Below are 25,834 nucleotides of genomic sequence, written 5' to 3' on the forward strand. Positions count from 1 at the left end.
CTCCTCTTATCATGCTGCATAGGGATTTGGATTTGATGTCAACCCGCCCTGGCTTGTTTCCATTGCAACGTGACATAAGGAGGGACTTTTTTGTTTCTTTTTTTGTCTTTCTCGTTGGTTCTATGATTTGCACTATTATTCAGATTTTGAATACCATAATGATAAAATGTGCTAAGCTATTTAAATGATTATATTCTCTTTGCTTATTTGGAAAATATTTCAACTGTTAAAACTAGAATTTAATTACATTTTGAAAGATATAGCTATAAAATTTCTACGATGGTAAATTATATTTTGTTTCTAGATGTTTTACGCCAAGAAGAAATTGAAAAATTCTACAAGGTCAAATATAAATGTCGAGTTAAAATTTATTGATTTATCACAAAAGTACGATTTAATTCTTTTTATATTGTACAAATTTCAGGCTTGTCAACTGCACCGGGAATTTTACAAGGGTTATTCGAAAAGTCCACATCCTTTGGATTATTTCAATGAGAGCCCATATAAATGGCAATGTCCACCAGAAATTTCTCCGTTAGTTTTTTTGGTTGTATTTCTAATATGTACCGTATTAATTGTGGTGTTGATGAGATTCGCTCATAACCATTTAATTTTGGCGGTTACCGTAGTCCACAGGCATCACAACTGCTCAACCTTGAAACAAAATGTCAATTGTATCGTACAACAGCTATTTCACGCATCAAACGAAAAGCATGACTTGCATATGGAAGAAACAAGATAGAATAGGATAGGAATACCAGCTATTGAAAACTATATAGCTATATCTTTTGTTGTTTCAGGATATATTTAAGTTTTCCCCCATATCATATCAAGTATAAATCACCAGCAGCGTTACCAACATCAACTGGACGAACCATTGATATACCAGCCCTGCCACACCGCTCTTTAGCTGGCAGATTTAATAAGTCAGCATGCAAAGCTTTTATTCGTTAAATTAAATATTAATGACACTATAAAAAAATTATTGTTTCCCACAATATTGTTTTATTCAGTGGGTCTATTCAAAAACCTACGATAAATACTGGATAAGTCTTACCAGTCGAAATTAAGAAAATTAAATCTCACAAAGTTGTAATTACATAATCGTTACAAGCTGGCGTTCTTACAAGCTGGCGTTCTGTGTGCTTAGTGCGAGTTTTGTAACGTTCTCACTAGCGAGCCAGTTTGCTCAAATTTGTATGCAATTGGAACAGCGCCCCTAGCGGCAAATGTACTCGGTGTTATTTTGTGAGTGCGAGTTCATATTAACGTTGTGATCTCGTAACCGAGTAATTTTACCGAAATGAGTACTACGAATGACATTTGTGCGAGTGCGTGTTACAAATTAGTGGATTTTAACGTTTCGATCGAGTATTTCTTTAGTAGTTTTATTTTTCCAACTAGAGAGGCAAAAATATCATGCCATAGAACCAAATTTTTTTTTATGAAAAATGATAATATGGAGTGAAATGGATTTGATTAATTTGAAGCATTAATCAATTGGCATGGAATGAAATGAAATGAGATCAGATAATATGGGATAAAATATAATCTCTGCAAAATGCTGATTATATACTGAGATTTTTTTCAGTGGACCTTTTCGAAGACTTCGAGAAGCTACGTCCAGCGGTTTTGTTTAATTTTTTTTTAATTTTCGCACTTTCACAGATACTAAACAGTTAATAAACCCACGTTACTTTGTTATTGCACAGATGGGTGGACGAGCTCCCGGCCCACCTAATCTTAAGTGGTTACCGGAGCCCATAGACATCTACAACGCAAATGCCGCCTCCCACCTTGAGATATTAGTTCTAAGGTCTCAGTATAGTTACAACGGTTGTCCCACCCTTCAAACCGAAACGCATTACTGCTTCACGGCAAAAATAGGCAGGGTGGTGATACCTACCCATGCGGACTCACAAGACGTCCTACCACCAGTAATTACAAAAATTAATTTTGCGGGTTTGATTTTTATTACATGATGCTATTCCTTTACAGTGAAAGTCAATCGTAAACATTTGATAAGTACGTATTTCATTAGAAAAATTGATACCCGCCGGCGGGATTACAACACCGGTGCATTGCAAGATACGAATACACCGGACGCCTTAACCTTTAAGCCAGGACGGTCTCAAAATTACACTTATACACGAAGAAATATTAAATACGCATTAACTAAGAAACATTAAATAGACAAAATAAAACAATTCACACAATTTAGCTCCTCGCGGTCCCTCCAAAATGTCTTTTCACCTTTTTTCCTAGTTGTTCAATTGTAAATGAATAAATCAAAATCAAATCGAGTTTACGTTCTATACGGTGAAAAATGAAGAATTGTGAGTGTGAGTTGAGATATGCTACTCGCTTCGCAGGGCGTTTATTCACCGAGAGCAGCAATAATATTATTTCTCGTATATTGGTAGCACGTGATGTTTTGGCATTAGACCGTCTAAATGAAATACAACGCATTTTAACAGCATTTTAATGGGAACCAATTACTTTCAAAATTATTCGGGTAATGTCACGTGTTCAATACTATTTTGTACCTTTAGAATTAAAGTGGCTCAACCCAAAATTCTTAGTTTCTGGTAAACTTCAATATTGTAATACAATGCTTGTATTTTTTTAGTTTTTCGGTTTAAACACTTTAAGGCATGCCATTTTATTTGAAAAAGACAGAAAGAGTACTTTGTCCTTTTCTAGACTAAAAGAGACTGTTTAATTTTATAAGCTGATAGAATAATATAGAAAAGAATAATAGGATACCCTCTAATCGTCACATTGGAAAAAGGTATGGCTTTATCATTTTATCATTTAAATTATTTTTTATTGCACTTATAAAACTAATTTAATTTACAATATGTAACTACATATATCTATAACTAATCCGTACTTGTCAAATTCCTCATAAATTGTCAATATTCTTAATAAAATTCCTATTAATAATATACAAGTGCAAATGTTGAGCTGCTTGCCAGAAATGATATAATATTGTTTTGTTTTTTTGTTGTTTCCTTGTAGGCTGCCTGTAATAATCTAAATCTGTGTGAAAGGCAATAAATGATTTTATTATTATCTACTAATGGTAGTCCAGTGGTCGAAATTTGACCATAATTTATTTAAATTTTAAGTTTGAACATTATTATAGTTCTATTGTCACCTTTCTATTATCATCATTTCTATAATAATCATTGCTCTATGTCGCCAAGGCTACATTATAGAAAAATAATATTAAAGACAAAAAATATTAATCTATTCTCAATTTGACCACAGATTGATAAATCAATAAACAAAAAAAGTATAAATGCATGTGTGTGTGTGTGTGTCAAATACATGGTAATGTGTGTAAGGTTTTTTTATTCATTTAGTTTATTTTTTTATTGTTTATGCACAATTAAAAAAATAATTAGCAATCTGCACTACTTCTCTATATTTTCTATGAGTGTGGGAAATTTCGTACTTCTCCGTCCGCGCAATTTTCGTAAAAAGGAGTCCAACATTTTTGCTGCACGTATTACCTACTTAAAATGTAGGTTCTTAATAATAATACATAAGTGTTTTGAAATATAAAACTAATCTTAAATTTTTTAGTTATACCACTTCCATTCTAAGGGTGCAATTTCGTAAACAAACTTTGCCGTAATGGCGTAACCTTTAAAATACACGAAAACTGCCCAGCATAAACATATTTTTTTAGTAACTTTAATAGAAGTATTAGAATTAGAAGTTTATTATAGAATTTATTTAATTGTAATTACATATTTAGACATACTTAACATAATTAATCTTGGAATAGGTAATTATTTCAGTTTTTTTTAATTAAAGAAATTATGTTTTACATAGGTTTAATCTTTTACCCGTTGAACGTTTATAAAATGATTGTATTTACGGTAATAGTGTTGATGATCTTCATTAGGTGGCCCAAATATACTAAAATTATTACGAGCATCCAGTGGCGTACCTAGAACTTTTGCCGCCCGGGGCGATCTCCAGTTTGCCGCTCTTTCTATTATAAGTCAATCAAATAGTGGTTTTTATAAATTAATACACATAAATAAATTATTAAGTTATTTAATCAATATTAATTAATACACAGAGTAAATTTTTTAGACTTATTTGTATGCACTCGTAAACATATTTATATAATATCTACTCTTCTAGCTTTCATACTAGAAAAATAGTGTATAATGCCAAGTCCATGTCAACTGGTAGTTTACACGGGCATATGAGCGGTGCAATTTATCAATCCAAATACAATTCTTCAAAACGGACTGAGAATATTTATCTATTTGCGAGTTCTGAAATTGTAACTTCGTCAGTATTTTTGTTTTGTCTCGTTTAGATTTTGTTGTTTGAAAAAGATAGTTCTTATGCCGGCGCCCTAATGCTTTGCAGACCTAGCAGACCGCCTTCCGCCGGCCCTGCTTTTGAAAAGAAAAATCGATGAATAAAAAAATATTGATATATTACTTCAAAGTAATCATATAACCTTTTCAAAAGAAATGACATTTATAAACTGATATTAAAAAAATTTAGTTAGGAAAAATTGCCGAACAAAATCGAAAAGATACTTTTACGAATTCAAAGAATTTTAATGAATACAATAAAATCAAATTATTACCTTGTTCTTGAATTCAAAACTTACACTAATATGCATTTATATACACCGATGAATAATATTCGAAATCATATAGTTAATCATAATTTATATAAATCAAATATTAAACTTATAATAATCATAATAATCATTTATTAATCAAGAAAGAAAATAAATATGAAATGAATAAATTGCTTTATACAACTAAAAGTAAATGCTAAAATGCCGCCCCAGGGTAAGTGCCGCCCGGTGCGGACCGCACCCACCGCCCCCCCTTAGGTACGCCACTGCGAGCATCCATCCTTATTTATAAATGTGTAAAGAAGCAAAATTATTATTACATTGTTCAAATTTCTATATAATTTATAAATATAAATCTGTACGTATGTACCTGTAAATATGTATATTGCGCGCGTGTGTGTGTGTGTGTGTGTGTGTGCGCGTGTGTATGTGCGTGTGTGTATATATTTCTATAATAGATAGATACACAGTGTGCAATTCATTTCGAAATTATTCTTGCCCATCTAATGGTTGTCTGGAAGAGATCACTCTTAGCGATAAGACCAAGAAAAAATGTTTCACAATATTTATTCATTTTGTGTACAATAAAGAATACTCTTTCACTGGTGGTAGGACCTCTTGGGAGTCCACACGGGTAGGTACCACCACCCCGCCTATTTCCGCCGTGAAGCAATAATGCGTTTCGGTTCGAAGGGTGGGGTAGCCGTTGTAACTATACTGAGACCTTAGAACTTATATCTCGAGGTGGGTGGCGCATTTACGTTGTAGATGTCTATGGGCTCCAGTAACCACTTAACATCAGGTGGGCTGTGAGTTCGTCCATCCATCTAAGCAATAAAAAATAAAAACTCTATCTCGCTCTCTCTCTCTCATCAAACAACTCTTTAAAAAAAAGCAATGATTTAATAAGAATTAAATGAAAAAGCAAAGAATTAATATGTATTTACAACTAGCTAGACGTCTATAAAATTTTCTAACCGAAAAAATATATGTGTATAAACCATTAGAATAGATAAAACCTTAAAAAACAACATTATTATTAAAAACGTTTCACGGTTTCACGGCAAAATTTTTAGTGACTACTTAACTTGCTTGAAAGTGAAGAAATACTCTCAAAATCCATTAATTTGTAACTCGCACTCGCACATACAATAATCGAGAGGCTCACTTCGGTAAAGCTATTCGATACATGAGACAGCAACATAAACAAACCTTCTCTCTCCCACAAAATGAGATTCATAAGCTTACCACTAGGTGGCACTGATACAAACTCACACAAATTAAACATAACATTAACATCGACTGAGTAATTAAAAAAACTCGCACTAAGCACAGGTACATTACCCATTACCCGACTAATTATAAATATCGTTAGAAAGCTTGGCATTTCAATTAAACGCCTTAAAAAAAACTTGCGTGCTACCAATATAAAAGAAAAAAATATTGCTTCTAAAGATGAATAAACGTCCTGCAAATCGAGTAACTCGCACTCAGAGCTCCGCACGTTTCACCGTGAAGAGCGTACACTCGATGCGAGTCATTCGATTCGATTTTTGAAACTTGCACTAAGCCTACTGGATAATAAAATTAACACAAAAGATACGTATATTGATAGCGTTCTTGACACATTGCAACTTGCTGTTATACATATATTATATAAGTTGTTGTTGTAGTCCTAGGATACCCGGTGGTACGTAGGGCCCTCAAAGGTTATCTCCACTTGACCCTGTCTTGCGCTTGCTCTTTAACATCACTCCAGGTCACGTCGGCAGTCCTCATATCGCTCTCCACGGTAATTGTACCAAATGATGCGGTTAAGCTAGTCTTAAATCTCGTAGGCAGATACTAATTATACTATATAGATACTAATAAGGAAACTTGAGCCATATTTACAGCTACCATGACGACAGAATATAAATGGAGTGCGCAAAGTAGTAACAAATGGTAGTGCATACTGAAAGTCCGCACCGTTAGTTACCACCATCCTGACTATTCCGCCGCAAAGCAGTTGTGGGATCCGGCATAATGAGTGGAATAGTCAGATAAGTTACAATTGACTTCGGAACTCATCTCTCAAAATCGTTAATTTTACTAGAAAAGTTGAGTTTGTCATCTCCTCTCATCTCAGTAAATTCTGTTCGATCCCACAATCCGGTCTATTGTAGTTTTTGTGCAAACATAGCTTCTACTTTTTCTAGCGGAAGACCGTTTAGACCGTGTTATTTGTACAATTTGAAACAAGAAACAAAACACCACAAACTTACAAATTATTAGCTAACCCTCAACCAAGTGAAATAAGGCAAAAAAATATATCTATTTCATTTCCTTGCGTTCCATTTCACTTTTCAAACAATGAGTTCGACCTTTATATATGACATAAGCATATTGGCAAAAATCCATTAATTTTCATACTTCAGTTCAGGTTTCATACTTCAGTGATTAAGTTATTAAATAGACAAATCAAAAAACATACTCTATGGATCATGTTTTAAATTACATAGAAACGTCATGTACGTGGTTTGTTAGGCGGTATTTTAAAATTTCTTGTTAATATTTTATTATCTATTAGCATGGATATTTTGTTTGTTGATAATGGGAGACAAGACGAAATCGAAACGTTTTACGAGGTTAATATCTGTTTTTTTAAATTGCTATTATTCATTTCGATATTACGTTGTTCCCTCTGTTACAGGCAAGTCAACGACAAAGAGATTATTATAGAGGACTACGTAAGGCCTACCACCCGTTGACCTATTTCAGTGATCCTGAATATATGTGGCAGTGCCCCGCCGAAATGACACCGTAAGACGAAATATATTGCAAAATTTCTTTTTCGAAATTAAGCTCGACGTACTAAAAAATAAACTATACACGCTCTCACGTGCAGATTCGTCAATAGGGAAAGAAACTAAGAAACTATTGTATATTTTTAATATTCATACAAACTTATTTAATACTAATAGACATTATTTAAAACTACCTATTAAAAGTAGCTACGAAATCTAGTGTAAATTGTAGATAATCTATGTGCTTAGTGCGAGTTTGCTCTTAGCGAGCGCTGTTCCAACTCCATACGGTAGGCAGCGGCTTGGCTCTGCCCCTGGCATTGCTGAAGTCCATGGGCGACGGTAACCACTCACCATCAGGTGGGCCGTATGCTCGTCTGCCTACAAGGGCAATAAAATATATATATATATATATATATACAAAAATTGAGTTCACTTTTAGGTGATCAAGAAGTTAAAAAACACACAACTAAGCACACGGAACTTGACGCTCAATCTGGAATTTATTTGATTAAAAATAAACACAAATATGCAATGTCAATATCTTGTATTAGTCTGAAATGTGTTTCAAAAAACATTCACATTCTAAAATTTATTTTTACAGTACATATCTCAGCTTTCCGATGTACCACGTGAAATACAAACAGCCCGCGGTTTTACCGGTGACTCTGGGCCGCACGCTCGCAATTCCCGCGCTTCCCGACCGTACCTTAGCCGGGCGATTCAACAAAGCAGCCTGTAAAGCCTTTATTAGATAAATCGCAAATTACTAATACAACTCGAACTCGGAATTCTATGTCAAAATATTCTACATGATAAATAAACTTGGAACGAACTGTGTTTTATTTTGAATTATAATGTTATAACACGATGCGATACACTAAGAGTCCAACCCCAGAGATATAGCAAGTGTGTAGCACGCTATGCGAGACAATTTTCCTAATAATGCAAATTTTATATTAAACAAGATATAGGTACGGTACTATTACTGAAGCTTGAAGACCGATAAATTACTACTACTAGTGACGTAAACAAAAACCAAATATTTACGCATCCAATTAATTATAATTGATATTTGATTGATCGCATATGCCCAGAATATATCATTAAGGCAACCGTTGATGACGCGCGTCAGCTATTTTTTAATAAATTGCATGCAGTTTATGCATAAGGAATCGGCAAAATAACCTAATGTTTTCGCGAACGATTTCATTTCCTGTTACGTCAAGTTGAGATTAACGGACCTAAGGTACCTACTTCAGACGGTAGGTAAGCAAAGGACTCGTAGCCTAGGCGTCCTTGCTTACAAATAGGATTTCACATAATTATCATACAGACATATCTCATGTGCCTACTTTCCTTTATATATTACGCAACCGATATGTGTTGCGATTTTCTCCGGATTGAAGAAAAAAGTGTAATTACTTTCATCATCATCTGCCATGTTAAAGCACAAAATATAGCTATATTATTATAGTTAGGCTGTATTAAAATGATTTGTTATAGGAAATGTTACAATATCTTTTTAAGATTTCATAATTTAAAGTAAAAAGACGATGAAAACTCCGGTATCCTGGACATCATAATTTTAAATTCGCTTAGGCCGATACTGCCGCTGCTGTCCAATTTTGTTTCTTCCAAGATCTGAAAGAAAATTGATCATTAAAGGAAAATAAATTTGAAATTATGATCTAATAGATTTTTCAATTGTTTTTAAGCCAGGTTTTTTGTTATTATTAATCTGCAAACAAGCAATTTTGTCACTAATGTCATAGATAAACACTATTGCATTATTTGTTAATTTAAGTAATTTTGCACTTTAAGTTGAAACGATTGCATTATCTTTGCAGCTAAGCAATAAATAACTTTACAAAACTTTTTAAAGTTACAGTTATTCGTTTCACTGGTACCAACAAAATCAAGGAAATCTTAGGCTTACATAGACAAGTAAAGACAAAACATCCTCTCTTGGGCAAGGAGATAATGCCCAAGCAGTGAGGGATACAATTTACTAATTATGTCGAGGACGTCACCTCCATTACACGCCATCCAGACTATACAAGGTCACAATTTAAAGGGACTTAAAATTCAAATCAACAATTAAAATATTCTCTGATTACGTGGTCAGCAAATAAATCTACGAAAACGATAGCCATAGAAAATTAGTTTTTTCAGATTTGTGATAATTTATTTTATTTTCAAAGGTTGATATTTAATTTCAACGCATATTTATATTTAATATGACCATTAAGTACATCTTAGGGAATTTATATTTCAATATCGAAAGAAATTGCATCGTTAAGGTCTAATTGTACTTACAATTTCGGCTATCTTTGCTTTTGATTCGCGATCGAGGAAATTCGAACGATTATTTCCAGTCCAAGTGAGTCGGTCTATAATCTGGCAAATATCCTTCGCTGATATTTGGTTGTCATCGTCTAGATCTGAAAGAATACAGATCAAAAACGTTTTAGATCCACCAAATCTACAACATACCGTTTCGATTCACACTCCTAACACAATATATTTTGTCATCGTCACTTGACAGCAGCTATGCCGGTATACCTACATAACCAAGTTGGTTATTACTATGAACTATTTTCAAACTACTTTTGAAGGAACTTGTGATAGAAAGCTCCAACTTCGCACTCCTCCAGTCGCAGCGGCTAGCATGGCGACCCGGCCGCAAGGGTCGCGACCAAGCATGCAGCGAATGTGCTTAGTGCAAGTTTTTTAACGTTCTCGATAGCGTAAAAGTTAACTAATATTTGTATGCAGTTGGAACAGCGCCCCTAGCGACAAACGTAGGCAAACGTTCCAAGTTCATACAACTTTTAGTTCACTTTTACGCTATCGAGAACGTTAAAAAACTCGCACTAAGCAAACAGAGCTGCCACTAAAATTGTCAGTAACGAATACAGAGTGCTTCGAAATGGCCGCAGTCGGGTCGCAGGCTACCTCATTGGCCGCCGCGGCTGGTGGGTATTTGCGGCCATATGCGCGCACTTATGGATATTTCCATACAATGCATATGTTTCGCTGGCCGCTGTAAGCGCAGTGCGCGCCTAGGCTAAGGCGTTGCGGTTTAGAGGCAACTTATAAAATGCAATTAAAACATCGATCATGTGTCTCAAGGTCAGCATTCATATTGCGATACTTATGGGCTCCGGCAGACAATTGATACCAGTTGGGCTATGAGATCGTTCACTCATCTATTCAACAAAAACAGTGTTCTTGATCCGAACCTCCGAACCACTCCTGGTGCCAATGGAGAAGCGTTTAAATATTAAGGAACCATCCCCTCCAGTGTGTTGATCACGCGGTCAGTCCCCTCTTGGGTATGATCTAAAATGCCTCACATCACCGCTGTGAAATCGGCACAGGTATTCGTAGATTCGATTCAGTCTCATAGCGGATAATATTCGTTGTTAGAAGATCTCTAAGGCGGCAAAAATCGACCATGACATTTCAACTCATAACTAAAGAAACCGAAGTTCCAATTTTTAGCCTTCAAGTATCTAAGTAAAAGTGACGACAGACATATTCAAAATAATGAAATCCACCCAGTAGTACCATTTGACAGATCTTCAACGCGCATTAGAGCCCAATCAATTGTAAAACGTTTATTTTTATGTAAAGGCTGTATGTACGAAATTTACCAAAAACTTTAAACGCCCACGCAGCTTTTACTTCAAGTGGACATTCCGGACACATCGCTGAGCACAGATCCAATAAGTCTTCAAATGAGAAACGGCCATCGTCGTGCGAGGAGAACACTCGGAAAAGACGATCTTGAAAGGGATTGTTCTGAAAGTTTTTATATTAAAATAAATATGGCACCCTAATTCTTTTTTTATTGCTTAGATGGGTGGACGAACTCACAGCCCACCTGGTGTTAAGTGATTACTGGAGCCAGTGGACATCTACAATGTAAATGCGCTACCCACCTTGAGATATAAGCTCAAGGTCTCAGAATAGTTACAACGGCTGCCCCACCCTTCAAACCGAAAAGCATTAATGCTTCACGGCAGAAATAGGCGGGGTAGTGGTAACCGTGCGGACTCACAAGAGGTCCTACCACCAGTAAATACGCAAATTATAACTTTGCGGATTTGATTTTTATTACACGATAATATTCCTTCACCGTGGAAGTCAATCGTGAACTATCGTGAACATTTGTTAAGTACGTATTTCATGGATAAATGAAGTCCGCACAACCAAAATTTAACAGGGTCTACATATGGATGCATACTTATGTATGTGACATTTATTCTCTAAATTAATTATTTTTTCCTAAAAGCAAACCTCAGATAACAATATCTCATACCCAACATTACATACGTCGCAAGTTTTCGCAGAACTAACTACATTACAACGAAAACACGTTAGAATATCGAAACCGCTTATTATATTATAAAATTATTTGCCCTACGTACCCTTAAAACTTCAAATTTATTCACAATGTCTTCTTTACTGAACCTGTATTGATAGTCAGCCTCCAATTTATCAGGATTTATCGAATAAAATTTCTTCATCAAACTGTAAAGAAAATCTGTCATCGTTTTCATTTCCAAAATATTATACACTTGACATTGGCAAAATCTAAAAGGAAACGCCATAAACCTAAGAGATAGATAGATAGATAGATTTCCAAAATATTTCGATTTAAATATAAATAATAAATTAGCGTCAGACTTTATACTCACTGTAATATTTCGCCTTTACTCAAATAGGTTAGATTAGTGTAGTCCTCCAAAACGTCTTGTGTAAGACCTGGATAGGATTTAGCGTTACCCATAGCTGCTATTGTTCGCCATACAACTGTGTCAACAGCGGGTATGTATTTTGAATCTTATCTTATCAATAAAATACACGTCTGTTAATAAATATCTATACGAAGATAACGTTCAATTATAATAATTACTATTTTTATAATTGAACGTTTTAACACTAAAGGTCCGATTGGCGGGGCTTTTGTGGGTTCGGTATTCCGGGCTGTTGGCGAAGATGATATGGAAATAATATTTACACTGATTTGTATGAGGTTTTAATATAAAAGCGACACGATAACTAAAATAAAAAAATAAAATGAGTTGAGAACAGTACAGTTAAACTAAGACTGACAATATTTTACTGGTCGTCGTCGCGCGCGCCGAGGGCGTGTTTTTTCGCCTCGAGAGCTCAGCGGGGGGTGAGGCGACGGCGGGGGCGGTATCGCACGTTCGGATATTTGGTTCCGTTATAACGTTATTTATTACAAACGAGGAAATTACTCACATTTTACTGAATTCTGAAGCTGATGTAGTTTTAGTGCCGTTCTATACGATGTTTGATAGTACTGGACGCATTATTAAAACACTGCATTAGCGAAGAAATCTATAAATAATTATTTATGTACCTACCCTAAATCAATTTCGGAGAATTCCCTCCATAAAATAAAAACACTTATCTATTACGTCATATTACGTTCGGAACCCAAGCTTTTTTTCCTACCTATTCTAGTGACCTCGAGGGGTCATACTAGATCCACCGTGCGAGTAGCTGAGCTCACAGGGCTCTAACCCAAGGGCGGATGCAGCTTTGGTGCCAGGAGGCGGTCACATAGTCATGGTCAAGTCAAAAACTTATAATAAAATTTTGATAACAATAGATACAAGTAAAAAGTAGGTATTTTATTAATGTACGTAAGTACTGTACTTAAAAATATTTATTCTTTATTGTACACTTGAAAAACTTAACACATAATAACTTTTACATATACACGTACATATTGTCATCTTCTCTTGAAGAAATCCAGAGAAGCACTATCACGCCCGGAATGAGGCATCTTATTTATATTCCATAACCGTGGTCCAAAAATCATTATGTTCAATATGTGGTCCACCTAGGTCCTGGAACCAGCTCAGGGGGGGGCCATGACCCCCATGACCCCCCCTCTCTTGCTCTGACCTAGGGACGTTGCTAATACTAGCCTTAGCAAGAGCAGTGAAACGCGACTCACTGAGAAGATCCGGGGAGAAACTCATGGGTTATGGGTCAGTTTACTCGGCAAACCCTTCGTCGCAAGCGACGGATTTGACGAGAACGGAACCGGTGTTTAAGGTATCTAAAAGCACCGTTAGTGGATCGGGAGTATTCTAAACTACATGTAAGGGGGGACCCCAGCGGTAACAAACACAATGTACTGATAAATTATCAATACACTTAGCTCAACTTTGTTTTTAAATCAAGTATGTTCGTGGATGCTCATAATTAACAATACAGCCTGATAGAAAGTTATTTCCTTACTTTACTTCTTGGACTAACTCGATAGGTCTTGTTGCATTTCTTCAAAAGCTTGATACACAGTTGTACTCCTGTAAAGGTCATGTCAAAAAATCATACGAATATTGAATTATCAAACAATTTTATTTAAGTTCCATTTATTTATTTGATAAGATCTGAGATCGAATCCTGCAAGAAGTAACACATTAAGCAAGTCACACTTAATTCAGTACACATAAAGGACACAAAGAAATGTGTGCTAGATAAAAATTAAGTTTTTTATACGAAATTTCGTTTCTTCTTTTTTATAAATTACTAATTTCTAAGTCATTTAGATCACGCATACCAAAAACAACATATATTTAATGTGAAGTAACTGTTCCGAACACTGAACGATAATTAAACAATACTATTCCACAAACGGGATACATTTCCAATAATTTGATTTAATCTTAACAATTTGCTTTTCCGCAATGTAAAGCGCACAAAACTTGCCGAAACTGTTTTATAGTTAATTTCTTTGAGAAAATATTCGATAAATATTTGAGGCGGTCAGTGCAAAAGTGGCCTAGCCCACAATTTTTCATAATCGGATTTATATATTGCAATTTATTCAATACATAACAAGTTTTGATGCAAAACTGACCTATCCCTAGTTTCACCCATAGATAACAGATGCTTTTGTAAACTTTATTTTCGCGCGTATTGCTTTTGCCTACGAAGCAGTGTAAAATTAAAATGAAATCTCTTGATCTCCATATTAACTATGGTAAGGTTAGGGCACCTTTGCGCTGACTGATTCACTTGTCCTGTGGCCTTTAGATGGAGCAGAGGATATCAAAGAATTCCACCAACACGTTCCTTGACCTTGAACCACGTTAACCAGATAGTCTACAGTTGCGCTGTCACTGAATGCTTTCAAGTATGATCAGGGCGGTCACATCCCCTCTTCTCTTGTGATGTTCATTCCAGACTTTATCTAAGATTGTGATCGACGACGGATATAATTTCCAGAAAATTCGAATATCCGAGTAGACCTGGATTCGATGCGTGATGTCTTATGTAACCAACTGCATTACCCACCCATACAGTAGGACGATTTTACCGAGCGTAAGTTTCAATTTTACTCATCTTCCCATCTCACCATATAAGTCGTATCTACGTAAAGATCGCCCAAACATAAGCTTCGCTAAAAGCGAGAATCCTCTTCCCTCTTTTCCGTGCCTTTAGTTGACGACGTAAAATTGGATGAAGCTCAGTAGTTTTGATAAAATTGTTTTGTGAGTTTTCCAATGCGGGTTCGCAAAATATTAAAATACTATTTATTATATTAAAATAGTATGATTTGTTAGCAAATGCCTTTCTTACTTTTGAACAGACGAACGCATGATCCACGTGATGAAATTAATCAGAGCCCATAGATAAAATAAGTAAGCGCCGCGGACCAGCTCGAGATATGTTAATCCATTACCATTAGCTAGGTTAGCATTTAGTTATCGCTCCAGCTTCGGATGCCATTACCTCCCACGTTACAAACAAACAGAAGGAAGCACTTAATAGACTATACGACATGCACTTCAATTTACATTAACATATTAAAAAAAAAACTTTAAATTCATAAACCATTTAAGACTACATCAATGTGCCGTCATTTTCAGTCAAGAAATCGTAAAATTGCGATAATACACGTACAGTTAATTCTTAAGGATATTTAAATATTTTACTAAAACTAATTACAAAATAAATTATTATAGTATTTACAATGTCCGCGCTGTTTCAATAATTCGACTAAATTAATATTTTATTTTATTTAAAATAATTTACAATAGAAAGTTATTTTAGTATTAATTCACCTTTTAGGAAAATCAACGTTGTCGAAGCTAATCTGTCGGCGGGCTCTCATCTTAGCCGCCTCTTCGAAGGAAGGCATCGAGTTGGATTTGTACAGAGGAATTCCTGATTTATCGAAGAGGCTCGTTCCGCTGCTGTTGGAGTTGGCGTCCACGTTGACGAGTTTGTCTTGGAGCACGTTTTTGGAGCAGCTCTTGGGTTGGTCCTGGCGGAAGGACGCGTCGCTGCACGTGTTCTCCTTGATCCGAGAGGTGAGGGCGCCGGCCTGCTGCCGCGCTCGCATCTGTTGGTAGGCGACGGCCGATATGTAGCCGGTCAATTTGTTGTTGGCCTGGTTCGTCAGCTTAGTCTGTTCCTCTTCGAAACAATCCTCAACCGTCCGACCCTGGATAATCGCGTACACGTACTGCCTTGCAAGTCTGTAAACAAAATATTATGCATTTATACAAATAAATAAAATTGTAGTGTCTATTTCTAATAATAAAATAACCACTTTTTACTAAATGCGTAAGTATGTATACCATAGTACATATACCAATTTTCTTGTTTGTTTGTTTGTTTGTTCTGGCTAATCTCCGGAACGGCTGCACCGACGAGACTTTCACTGATAGGTAAGCTGATGATATAAGGAGTAACTTAAGACTACTTTTTTTAGACTAGCTTCCCTAGGCGTCACCCGCGGTACGACAACAACCGTGGGTAACATCGCGGGACTCAGCTATCAATAATAAAATTTAATGTTTTCGAAGCGATGCGAGGACGAGTCGTTAGTCCATATATATAAATGGATTGCTGTTCGTTAAGTCTCGCTAAAACTCGAGAACGGCTGGACCGATTTGTCTAATTTTGGTCTTGAATTATTTGTGGAAGGTGTAAAAGGTAAATAAATTTGAGAGCATTTTCAAATTTATTACAGAAATTAAATAAAAATATTTTGTTTTTCCTTTGATGCGTCGGACGGATTCCTTTTGTTTATTTTAAGTTTATTTTATACAAAAATTTAGGTCCTTTATTTATCGATTGCGGCACTACGAATTCTGCCGGGTCAGCTAGTTTTAAATATTTTTTATTTGTATTTTTGTATTCGGTTCGGTTCCCTATTCGTAGGTAGTTACAATTATTTTTACAGTTTAACATTCACTCTTCAAGTCTAAATTACGTTTCGAAACGTCATAAATAAACTGTGAGATAGAATCGTAACAGTACCAAAACTACTATTACTAGTGCTAATCAAACCAAGTATATAGTATGTGTAATTGTATTTGTATATGAAGTCGTCATGGCCTAAAGGATAAGACGTCAGTGCATTCGTATGACGCGATGCACCGGTGTTCGAATCCGGCAGGCGGGTACCAATTTTTCTAATGAAATATGTACTTAACAAATGTTCACGATTAACTTCCACGGTGAAGGAATAACATCGTGTAATAAAAACCAAACCCGCAAAATTATAATTTGCGTAATCACTGGTGGTAGGAACTCTTGGGAGTCCGCACGGGTAGGTACCACCACCCCGCCTATTTCCGCCGTGAAACAGTAATGCGTTTCGGTTCGAAGGGTGGGGTAGCCGTTGTAACTATAGTGAGACCTTAGAACTTATATCTCGAGGTGGGTGGCGCATTTACGTTGTAGATGTCTATGGGCTCCAGTAACCACTTAACATCAGGTGGGCTGTGAGCTCGTCCATCCACCTAAGCAATAAAAAATAAAATAAAATAAATATATAGAATTTGATGCTTCAAATACTATAGTGTAACTTAAGCTATAGACCCGAATACCCTATATCAGCGAAGAGCTATATAGACAATTTTTTTCAGGCTGAGCCCCGTGAGTTCGCTCAACAACTAAGACAAAATTAAAATAGTTCATCGAAGCTAATGGCAATTAGGTAGGGAAAAAATCTGTTTCTTGTAGCAGCGAATAACTACTAATATTAGTTTTAATTTATTGATCCGGTCGTGGCTGATTTATTTGTGTCACTTACTTGAGCATAGTATCCGAAGTGGAGAGTTTAGGCGCTGCTAGCTTAGCGGCATGTTGAGGCAGGGCCAGAAGTCGACGCGTGAGCCGGGCCAGCGACGACGCCTTCTCTTTAAATCCCGGAGACGACATGCGCCAGCCGTGAACACGCAGAGCTTCAGACACGGCCCACAATAATTTCTGTAATACGAAAATTACGAAGTTTTTGCTTTTTTTAAAGTGAAACTTTTGTGTGTTGCATGTCGCGTGACGGTCGGCCGCGGAGTAGGGATAAAGTGAAAGGCGCTCATCAGAGCAGCCAAGGCCAATATGGCGGCTATAGTTCACAGCAGCTGACCGTGTAGTGGTATAGACTATTACTTATTTGCGCCAGTGCTCCACGATATTTTGTTTGTTTTTGTCACTGTTTAATGTAAATGTTGTTTGTCAGAGTTAAATGTGAAAAAAAGTTTCACTTTTACCGTGGTTTCGTAAAACCACACAATCCTTTTTTTCCTTAGCGTGGTATGGACACGTTATGCGTAGAGAGAAGATGCATGTAACTAGGAGATAATATATGAAAATGGTAATGCAAGGTAGAGGGGATAGAGGGTCGACGAAAGAAGACATGGATGGAGTGTGTGAATGACGATATGACAGAGAGAGGAGTGAGTGTTGAGATGACGGCTGATAGAAGAGAATGGAAGAGAAAAATTAGCTCTGCCCAACCTACCTAGTGGGATAAGGTGGAGAAAAAGAAGAAGAAAGGAGGCCGGTAGGCTATGCCAGCGTAACCGAGCAAGTATGTGAGCTCACGGGAATCTAACCTGAGGAAGCTGCTAACACTAGCCCCAAGCAAGAGCAGTGTTTCGCAGAATCTACCACCGGATCGGAAACGCGGCCCACTGATAAGATCCGGCGAAAAACTCAGTGGGCCGTGTCTATGGGTTAGTTTACTCGCCGAACAAGCGGCGCACACTGTATTATTATCGAGATCTAGCAGAACTTAATTAAAAATAATACTCTTCTAAATATTCTTAAAACTCCCTTTATTACAAAGGTGTATAACTAAATAACCGATATTGAAAAAAAAAAATAAGTGTGTAACACCATACAACACAAGGGAAATCTCGAAACATAGGTTATGCGTACTAGCACGAGTGTATTGTTTAGTTTTGCTTTATTGCAGAATGCGAACAGGTCTGTTCTTGTCGTTTAAAGTGCTATAATTGGTCATTTTTATCGTTTGTTATATCATCGAGAATACGTTAAGGTAAGTTTGAACCTTATAATATTGAAATGTTATTAATTAATAACGTTTTTGCTGTAGTCCTTGAAAAAAAAATTCTTTTTGTATTAGTGTTGACTTTTAAAAATGTATGCAAGTGTATACACCGGGAAATCACTGTTATAGCATTCTACGGTTAATGTTCTTTGAAATTTAGTTGGAATCCCTTGCTCCTATTTGCCCGCTCATACATTTTTTTTTGTTTTCAGCGCGATGAAAAGGCGAGATATTTTTAATATATGGTTTCCAAGTAATAAAAAAAAGGTCAAAATATCCTTATAATTGAAAAAATACTACAATATTATGACATAGAGGACTGTAGAAACCCTCCACGATCACTTCAAATGTTAATAAGTAGTCTTACAGCAAAAATATAATCTAATTGGGAGAAATGTAAGCGAAAATAACAGGGATCAATCTGGATTTAGTCAAACATTTCTGTTATCTTGGAGGCACAAGACATATGCCGAAGAGACAAGAAAACTTTATTTAGTACATCGTTCCTGGTACTACATGCCTTCTAGTAGGTAACACAAAATCCTCTCACACTCAATAGAAGTAATTGAAACATGCGTTTTACCTTTGGACCAATTAGCAGAAGAAGCTCAAGACGCGAACAATAAGGAATATAGGAGGAATCGCGAGTATTTCAGCAGGAAAACAAGCAGAATTAACACCAATCGAGACGTACTTAACTGATTTCTGATAGGTTCAGATCTCTATCTTCCAAATCAACAGTGCAAAATAGAACATGGGAGAAGAAACTTACTCGACGGAGGAAGATGGGTAGAAGGTTATGCGAATTTTTTTTAGTCTTTTGAATATATTTAGGGGTGTAAAATATATTTCTTGTGTATTTAGAACAAAGTTGCAGTATTAAAAATAATATTTGTAAAGAAAATAAAGATTAAATTATTTTTATTAATAATTAATGTTATTTATTTATTTAGAAATACGAAATAACATCTAATATTAACATTTTAGGACACGTAAAATTAAAAAAAGATAAATTCACGCAAGATTGAATTAAGTTCTGCTAGATTTCGATAATAATACAGTGTGCGGCGGGTTCGACGAGAACGCACCGCGATAAAAGCACCATTAATGGAGTTGGAGGGTCCGAAATGACGTATTATGACTTACTAGATAATGACAGAGCTTTGATCGTTTTTTTTTTGATAACTTGTGTTTTTTAGAAATTATATTTAAATACGAATTACATATTGATAAAATGATGAAATATGAATAATATTTTTCGTTCATACTGGCAGAATAATAATAAAAAAATAACTGGTTATTTAAAGAAAAAATCAAAATTATCGATAAAGTTGATTATTGAAAACACGAATAAAACAACATTTTCTGAAAATCGTTGGATAATCTTGATTTGAAGGAATTATAAATATTCACCACCTTAAGACATTAGTCGGGTATATTTACCCTTATATTTGGGATGTGACTTCATTAGTGGCCGGTATGTTTAAATAACTATTATGCACACTTAGTACTTTAGCTTTAACACCCTATTGACTCCAGGTTTACATTGTACAGCACATTTAAAATCTGCTTAGAAGTGTTAAAACATTGTGACTATTGTGTTGTTTTTTTTACCCGGTAAGTTGATAAAAAAAAACTAATTGGCTTACCTTCTTATGCATTTCATTAAGTTCTGCGGAATTTCGACTTGTGAACACCTCGGACGATCTCCGACTGAAACCGATCGACTGAAGGTTATCTATGCTGTCCCCTCCGAAGGACAAACTTTTCGCTATCTTACTTCTACTGCTCGCCGGCTCTTCATCTAATGCACTTAGCTTCCGTTTCAAGAACATGTCACTTTGACTACCATCGCAACTTTTAGATTCGGCATACCGTTCCGGGGAGCCAAATAAAGCTCTCTTCGACCTCATAGCCTGCAAAGGTACTGAAGTACTAGGTACGAGAGGAACAGCTTTTCTATTTTCTGGACTGATGAAAAGAGCGCGTTTTAAGGTCTCCCTCGAGGGCTGTGACCGAGTGACTGCGTCCGATTCCAGAAGTAATCTACGCATAGCTTTCTTCTTACTGGAGCCGCCGCTGCGGGTCTTTGGTGTTTTGGCTGGGGTTTTTTTGGTGGGAGTCCGCCTCGTAGGTGTCTTCTTGCCCGGGGTGCGGCGTAAGCGCGGACTTTTTCTTTCGGCTGAATTTACTAGTTTTCGATGCGGGAAGAAACTTGAAGAGAAACAAAGATTTAAATTAAACACAAATCTTCAAAGCCATGTTTTTTCCAAGGTGGTATTTAGAATGTATATTTCGCGAAAAGGTGAACTCTCATTGATGCCTAATTCCTTAGATAAAAACAGTCAATGTCTGTTTTGTCTAGCATTATTACTATACTACCTATGTACAGTGGTGGTCGTATAATTAGAAACACTACCAATGGTCCTTGACATTATATTATCGTTTTTATTTTGAAATTAAAAAACAATATGTTCAACGATTTATCATTTATTAGAAAAACAATATAAATCCCACTAATTAAATATAATATTGAAATTGCACTTGTGCAATGTATATGTCTGTATATGTCTTGTCACCATGTTGTTTGAACATATATCTGTAATAAATAGTGAATGAAACTCTCTTGTTGTTTTTTTATCAGAACTTTCTTTAAAGCCTTAGTTTATTTCGTAAATAAATAAATAAACAAAACAAAAAAATATATAACTCACTTTTTATCAATGAGGACCATTTTAGCTGTGGAAGCTTGAGCTTTTTCGTTTATAGTAGCAGCACTGCAAAAAGCTTGACGTCTGCGTGCCAAGTGAGACAAACGACGGCCTGGAGATTTTGCTTGTGCCATTCTGAAACAAGAACATTTCTTTACAATAGCTCTTCAGTACCTTTTTTTTTATTGCTTAGATGTGTGGACGAGCTCACAGCCCACCTGGTGTTAATTGGTTACTGGAGCCCATAGACATCTACAAAGTAAAATGCGCCACACACCTTGAGATATAGTTCTAAGGTCTCAGTATAGTCACAACTGCTGCCCCACCGTTCAAACCGAAACGCATTACTGCTTCACGGCAGAAATAGGCGGGGCGGTGGTACCTACCCGTGCGGACTCACAATAGGTCCTACCACCAGTACCTCAAAGTAATAGACAATTAACTTGTACCGTATCTAAAAATGAAGACAGCTATATTGGTTATTCCTCACAAAACATCACTAAACAAACATTTAAAAACAAAGATTCTTACATATACATTATTCATTATATTATATTACAGTTTGTGACCCTGCACTATATATACCACAATCAAACATGAACTCTTTTTTTACACTTATTATTTAGTTGCAACAAAGATGAGAACGTTCTGCATAATATTGTAAAGTCATACCAATTATATGTAAAAGTTATTCTATACCCCATAAAGGTGCGATACTACAATATTACTTACTTGAGACGCATTGCTTTTCGTTTGGTTGCACTACTGGGCGACTGAAACCCACCCGAATAGATATTTACACTCGTATCAGTTTCAGCTCCTACATACCTCTCTCCATACTTTAATGCCAATAATTCATACTTTTCTGAATATTTTGTTCTGTTGTAACTGTAAGAATAATCATGAATTTGTTGTTTTATCTACTATAAACTGAATTTTGCAACTACAATCAGTGATCTTATTTTGATGTCACTTATAATTGTTCTGAATTATGCTTAGGTAAGTTTATAAATGATCTATGACCTGAAGGCCTTTTCAGTTTCATGAGGACAGGCTGACGAGCACAGGCTCAGCAAGGCCCAGTAACATTATTTTAGTATTAATAGTATATTATTGACTATTTTAATATTGCACTTCTAAACATTTTATCTTAACCACACTTTTAAGAGACATAAAATATTATATTGAGACATTATAATTCAAGTTCTTTAGTTGTGTAAAACCTGTTTGAGCTTCTTTTTTATATATTTTAGCAGTCACAGGTCACATGCAACATCCCTTTTTTACTTTTAATTTAATTATAAAACTATTTGAATGATTGAAAATTAGCTTTGTGTTGTTACTTACTAAACATCATAATATTTGCACTTCATTACGTTTGGCCAAACAGTATCCTTGGCTTCACTTTCACTGCACATTTTTATATTGATAGTCTTGTCATTTGTAGTTGTCTCGTTACTCCTATTCAGATCTTTTGCTATTTTTGCAGCATTTATACTGTTAAACATTCCACCGATACTTTGTTCTTCAAGAGGATGTGATTTTACTGTTTGCTCTGGGATTTCGACAAACGACACTCTTTTTGTTGGAGTTGTACAGTCAACTTCCGGTGAATTAACTTTAGTGCCCTCATTGAAGATCGGTAAAAAACAGTAATATTTCTTCAGCATTTCCGTGACATCTGTTTTTAATGTTGTTACAGAAGGTGGAGGAATAAGTCCTTGCAGCTTTTCCTAACAAAAAATCCATCTTAAAATTCATATACATGTTTCTAATTAAATGTCAAAACAAATAATTGTAACAAGTTATAAAATAAACTACCATCCAAGATATTAGTTTAACTATTATTCTACACAACCTATGTCTGTTAATGCACTTTACCATTATTTTCATTGTCAGTGTAGACAATTGTTCTCAATGGAACCGCTTACCATAAGATAGACAGAAAGCCTGTGATACAGGCAGCATTTGGTATTGGAACCCCTCAAATGTCCTAACATTGGCTTTGTTACAAAGCAGTTATTGATTCTGGCTTAAAGAGCACACAACAGTTATTCCACTAATATAGTAAATCTTAAAGTTTGTAAGGATGAGTGTTCCTTACTCTCTCACACAAAAACAACTTAATAGATTTTGATGGTATTTTACAATTTAATAGCATATACATCAGAATAGCACATAAGCTATAATTTAGTATGATCAACATACAAACATCTTTTGTATGGGTGCGAGCTTGTTTAACAAGTTCATTTTTTTCATCATACAATTCGCTACATCACACAATTGGCTTTAATCACAGCAGATATTATTCAAGGTTTATTATAATATTATAATAGTCATAACATGAAATTAAGACTTCAGCTACATGTGTCAGGACGAATGGCACCCACTTGGTACTCACATATGATGGTGTTCATTTTTCAGGCCACAAATTTAATTCCATAAATATTACAAAAACTAAACATTAATAAAACTTACTTCAATTTTCTTCACTCTCATGTTGTCATAGATTTCATAATCCTTAAGAAAATTCCAAAATGGTTCTGATTCAGATATGAGCTTTTTCCCTTCATCATCATCGTCATGATCAGAAAACATGTCTGGTGACCTAACCCCGCTATCAAAAGAGGCATCTAGAGAAGAGTAGCTCTGATCCAAATTCCACTTTGTTGAGCTGCTATCGTTTGCAGCCTCTGCATCTTTTTTACAAGTCAATTCTTCATACTGGGAGTCTCCAGTGCTCTCAGTCTTGTAGGTTCTGCTGAGTTCACATGTACTTTTTTCATCAATAAAACTCTTTGAATCTTGCTTAGCTTCTTGATCACTGCTGCTATGACAGGATCCTGAATTTCTATCATACAAATTTAATCCAGTATTAGAACTCAATGCAGACATAGGATCTACAATTGGTTTCAACTTTTGTACATGCTTTATGGTACCATTAAATGATAATTCACTTATCGGTAATTTAAAAACATTCTCTGGCAATCTCACATCACGGAATAGGGGCACACTGTCCACAGCATTGTTACTATTTTCCATGGTAGAGGTTATGAAGACGGGTTGCTTGAACGTCTCCGTTCTTGAATTTTCAGATGAACCATGTGCGTCGGTTCCGCTAGATTTATCCTGCAAAAGACTATGCTCAACTGTTGCAGACGAATTTTCGAGTGATAACGCTGGGAGAGAATCGCTTTCAGAATTAACTTTGGTGCATATTTCTAAGTCTAAGCCGAAAATCTTAACAGCGATGTTGTCAGTCGAATCTATATTTCTTGTACTAGATTCGGGCTCAGCTGTTTCACAATGTTTACTTGTGACGTTAGTGCGCGCCACGGACAACTCGATGTTACCTCGACTACTTGAACGTTGTGAATTGTTGGAGTGTTCCCCGGTTCCAAAGCTGCTTTTCGGTTCTGGCAGAGGATTAGCTACTTTAAAACTTCTCATATAGCGTTCATACAATGAAAAACTATCACTTAACGAGTAACAATTTGATTCTTCTAGGGATTCCATTAGCACTACATTCTATGTTGTATTGCCAAAACCTACTGGGGACTTTAGTATTACGATATATACAAATATTTAGAAATTACAACATTGTCTTAAATTGAAATCTTTATTTAATTGAATTAATTGAACTAAATTAAACTACCACTCGGTCAGTGATTTCGCGACGCCATTATGATTTGTATGGCACAGATAATACACCTTCTGTCTTGTACGTTGGTACATTCTACTTTTTCAGCATAAAAGAAAATATAATTACCAACTAAAAATAAAATCGAAGAAAATGAAATGAAATTAAATGTGTTCAACTGAATCGTCTTCCTCTTCTTCGTCGTCCCTTATTACTCGGTAGGCAGCAGCTTGGCTCTGCCCTTGGTATTACTGAAGTCCATGGGCGACGATAACCACTCACCATCAGGTGGCCCGTATGCTCGTCTGCCTCAGAGAGCAATAAAAAAAAAATTTTAATATTACAATTATTTTTATAGATCTTCATAGAAATCCTTACATACCTACGTGTAGTTTTAGATAGTATGTATCGGTGCGCTGCGAGGTGAGCCGCTTGTTGGATTCTACCCCAACTGTTTTCCTTATAATGTCCGACAATCTTGTTGGTGCCCTGCCTTTGGCTCGTTTCCACTACACTTGACCAAGAATAACAAGCTTTTCCTGACTATGCCTTATAGACCGCATGACATGTCCGAAAAGGCTGAGCGTTCGATCTTGGTAAATGGTGGAGAGCCCCCTTGTGATGTGGAGTTTTTGGAGAATTGATTTATTGGTCCTTATGGCTATCTATGATATGGGTAGCATCCTTCTCCAGTATCACATTTCGTAGTCATCGACCATA

General features: G+C 35.8%; 4 protein-coding genes across 5 annotated transcripts; 2 read left to right on the forward strand and 2 right to left on the reverse strand.

Annotated features, from left to right (window-relative positions):
* The first annotated feature begins 279 nt into the window (after positions 1 to 279).
* On the forward strand, positions 280 to 1,135 carry LOC114239503 (uncharacterized). Its single transcript, XM_028169725.2, has 3 exons — positions 280 to 342; positions 425 to 534; positions 801 to 1,135. Exons 1-3 carry the CDS (start codon positions 280 to 282, stop codon positions 952 to 954), a joined length of 327 nt encoding a protein of 108 aa, XP_028025526.1. The 3' UTR covers positions 955 to 1,135.
* A 5,906-nt stretch (positions 1,136 to 7,041) lies between these two features.
* On the forward strand, positions 7,042 to 8,162 carry LOC114239412 (uncharacterized). Its single transcript, XM_028169595.2, has 3 exons — positions 7,042 to 7,245; positions 7,311 to 7,420; positions 8,009 to 8,162. The coding sequence occupies exons 1-3, from the start codon at positions 7,189 to 7,191 to the stop codon at positions 8,160 to 8,162; spliced, it is 321 nt and encodes a 106-aa protein (XP_028025396.1). The 5' UTR covers positions 7,042 to 7,188.
* On the reverse strand, positions 7,935 to 12,561 carry LOC114239419 (calcium and integrin-binding protein 1). 2 transcript variants are annotated; one of them, XM_028169602.2, is made up of 5 exons: positions 12,111 to 12,561; positions 11,841 to 11,943; positions 11,064 to 11,211; positions 9,724 to 9,848; positions 7,935 to 9,048 (listed from the first exon to the last, which is right to left on the reverse strand). In XM_028169602.2, the coding sequence occupies exons 1-5, from the start codon at positions 12,200 to 12,202 to the stop codon at positions 8,938 to 8,940; spliced, it is 579 nt and encodes a 192-aa protein (XP_028025403.1). In that variant the 5' UTR covers positions 12,203 to 12,561; the 3' UTR covers positions 7,935 to 8,937. The 2 variants fall into 2 exon arrangements, with proteins under 2 accessions (XP_028025403.1, XP_028025404.1); XM_028169603.2 differs by having other exon boundaries at positions 11,841 to 11,956; positions 12,111 to 12,541.
* A 1,232-nt stretch (positions 12,562 to 13,793) lies between these two features.
* Positions 13,794 to 25,183, reverse strand: mi (cyclin E-interacting protein minus). The gene is made up of 7 exons (XM_028169452.2): positions 23,953 to 25,183; positions 22,822 to 23,207; positions 22,207 to 22,362; positions 21,478 to 21,609; positions 20,413 to 20,977; positions 17,504 to 17,679; positions 13,794 to 15,938 (listed from the first exon to the last, which is right to left on the reverse strand). Exons 1-7 carry the CDS (start codon positions 24,988 to 24,990, stop codon positions 15,518 to 15,520), a joined length of 2,874 nt encoding a protein of 957 aa, XP_028025253.2. The 5' UTR covers positions 24,991 to 25,183; the 3' UTR covers positions 13,794 to 15,517.
* Between the last annotated feature and the right edge of the window lie 651 nt (positions 25,184 to 25,834).

Source organism: Bombyx mandarina, chromosome 19, assembly GCF_030267445.1.
Source record: "Bombyx mandarina strain Sakado chromosome 19, ASM3026744v2".
Taxonomy (NCBI): domain Eukaryota; kingdom Metazoa; phylum Arthropoda; class Insecta; order Lepidoptera; family Bombycidae; genus Bombyx; species Bombyx mandarina.

Coding starts and splice junctions, on each gene's coding strand:
- LOC114239503 (XM_028169725.2), top strand. CDS start 280: ATGGTAAATTATATTTTGTTTCTAGATGTTTTACGCCAAGAAGAAATT. Junction 343..424: donor AAATTGAAAAATTCTACAAG/GTCAAATATAAA, acceptor TACAAATTTCAG/GCTTGTCAACTGCACCGGGA. Junction 535..800: donor TGTCCACCAGAAATTTCTCC/GTTAGTTTTTTT, acceptor TTGTTGTTTCAG/GATATATTTAAGTTTTCCCC.
- LOC114239412 (XM_028169595.2), top strand. CDS start 7,189: ATGGATATTTTGTTTGTTGATAATGGGAGACAAGACGAAATCGAAACG. Junction 7,246..7,310: donor AAATCGAAACGTTTTACGAG/GTTAATATCTGT, acceptor CCTCTGTTACAG/GCAAGTCAACGACAAAGAGA. Junction 7,421..8,008: donor TGCCCCGCCGAAATGACACC/GTAAGACGAAAT, acceptor TTATTTTTACAG/TACATATCTCAGCTTTCCGA.
- LOC114239419 (XM_028169602.2), bottom strand. CDS start 12,202: ATGGGTAACGCTAAATCCTATCCAGGTCTTACACAAGACGTTTTGGAG. Junction 11,944..12,110: donor AGTAAAGGCGAAATATTACA/GTGAGTATAAAG, acceptor TTTTCTTTACAG/TTTGATGAAGAAATTTTATT. Junction 9,849..11,063: donor GTGGGCGTTTAAAGTTTTTG/GTAAATTTCGTA, acceptor GTATTCTTTCAG/ATCTAGACGATGACAACCAA.
- mi (XM_028169452.2), bottom strand. CDS start 24,990: ATGGAATCCCTAGAAGAATCAAATTGTTACTCGTTAAGTGATAGTTTT. Junction 21,610..22,206: donor CGAAAAGCAATGCGTCTCAA/GTAAGTAATATT, acceptor TTCTTGTTTCAG/AATGGCACAAGCAAAATCTC. Junction 20,978..21,477: donor ATGGTCCTCATTGATAAAAA/GTGAGTTATATA, acceptor TTTCTCTTCAAG/TTTCTTCCCGCATCGAAAAC.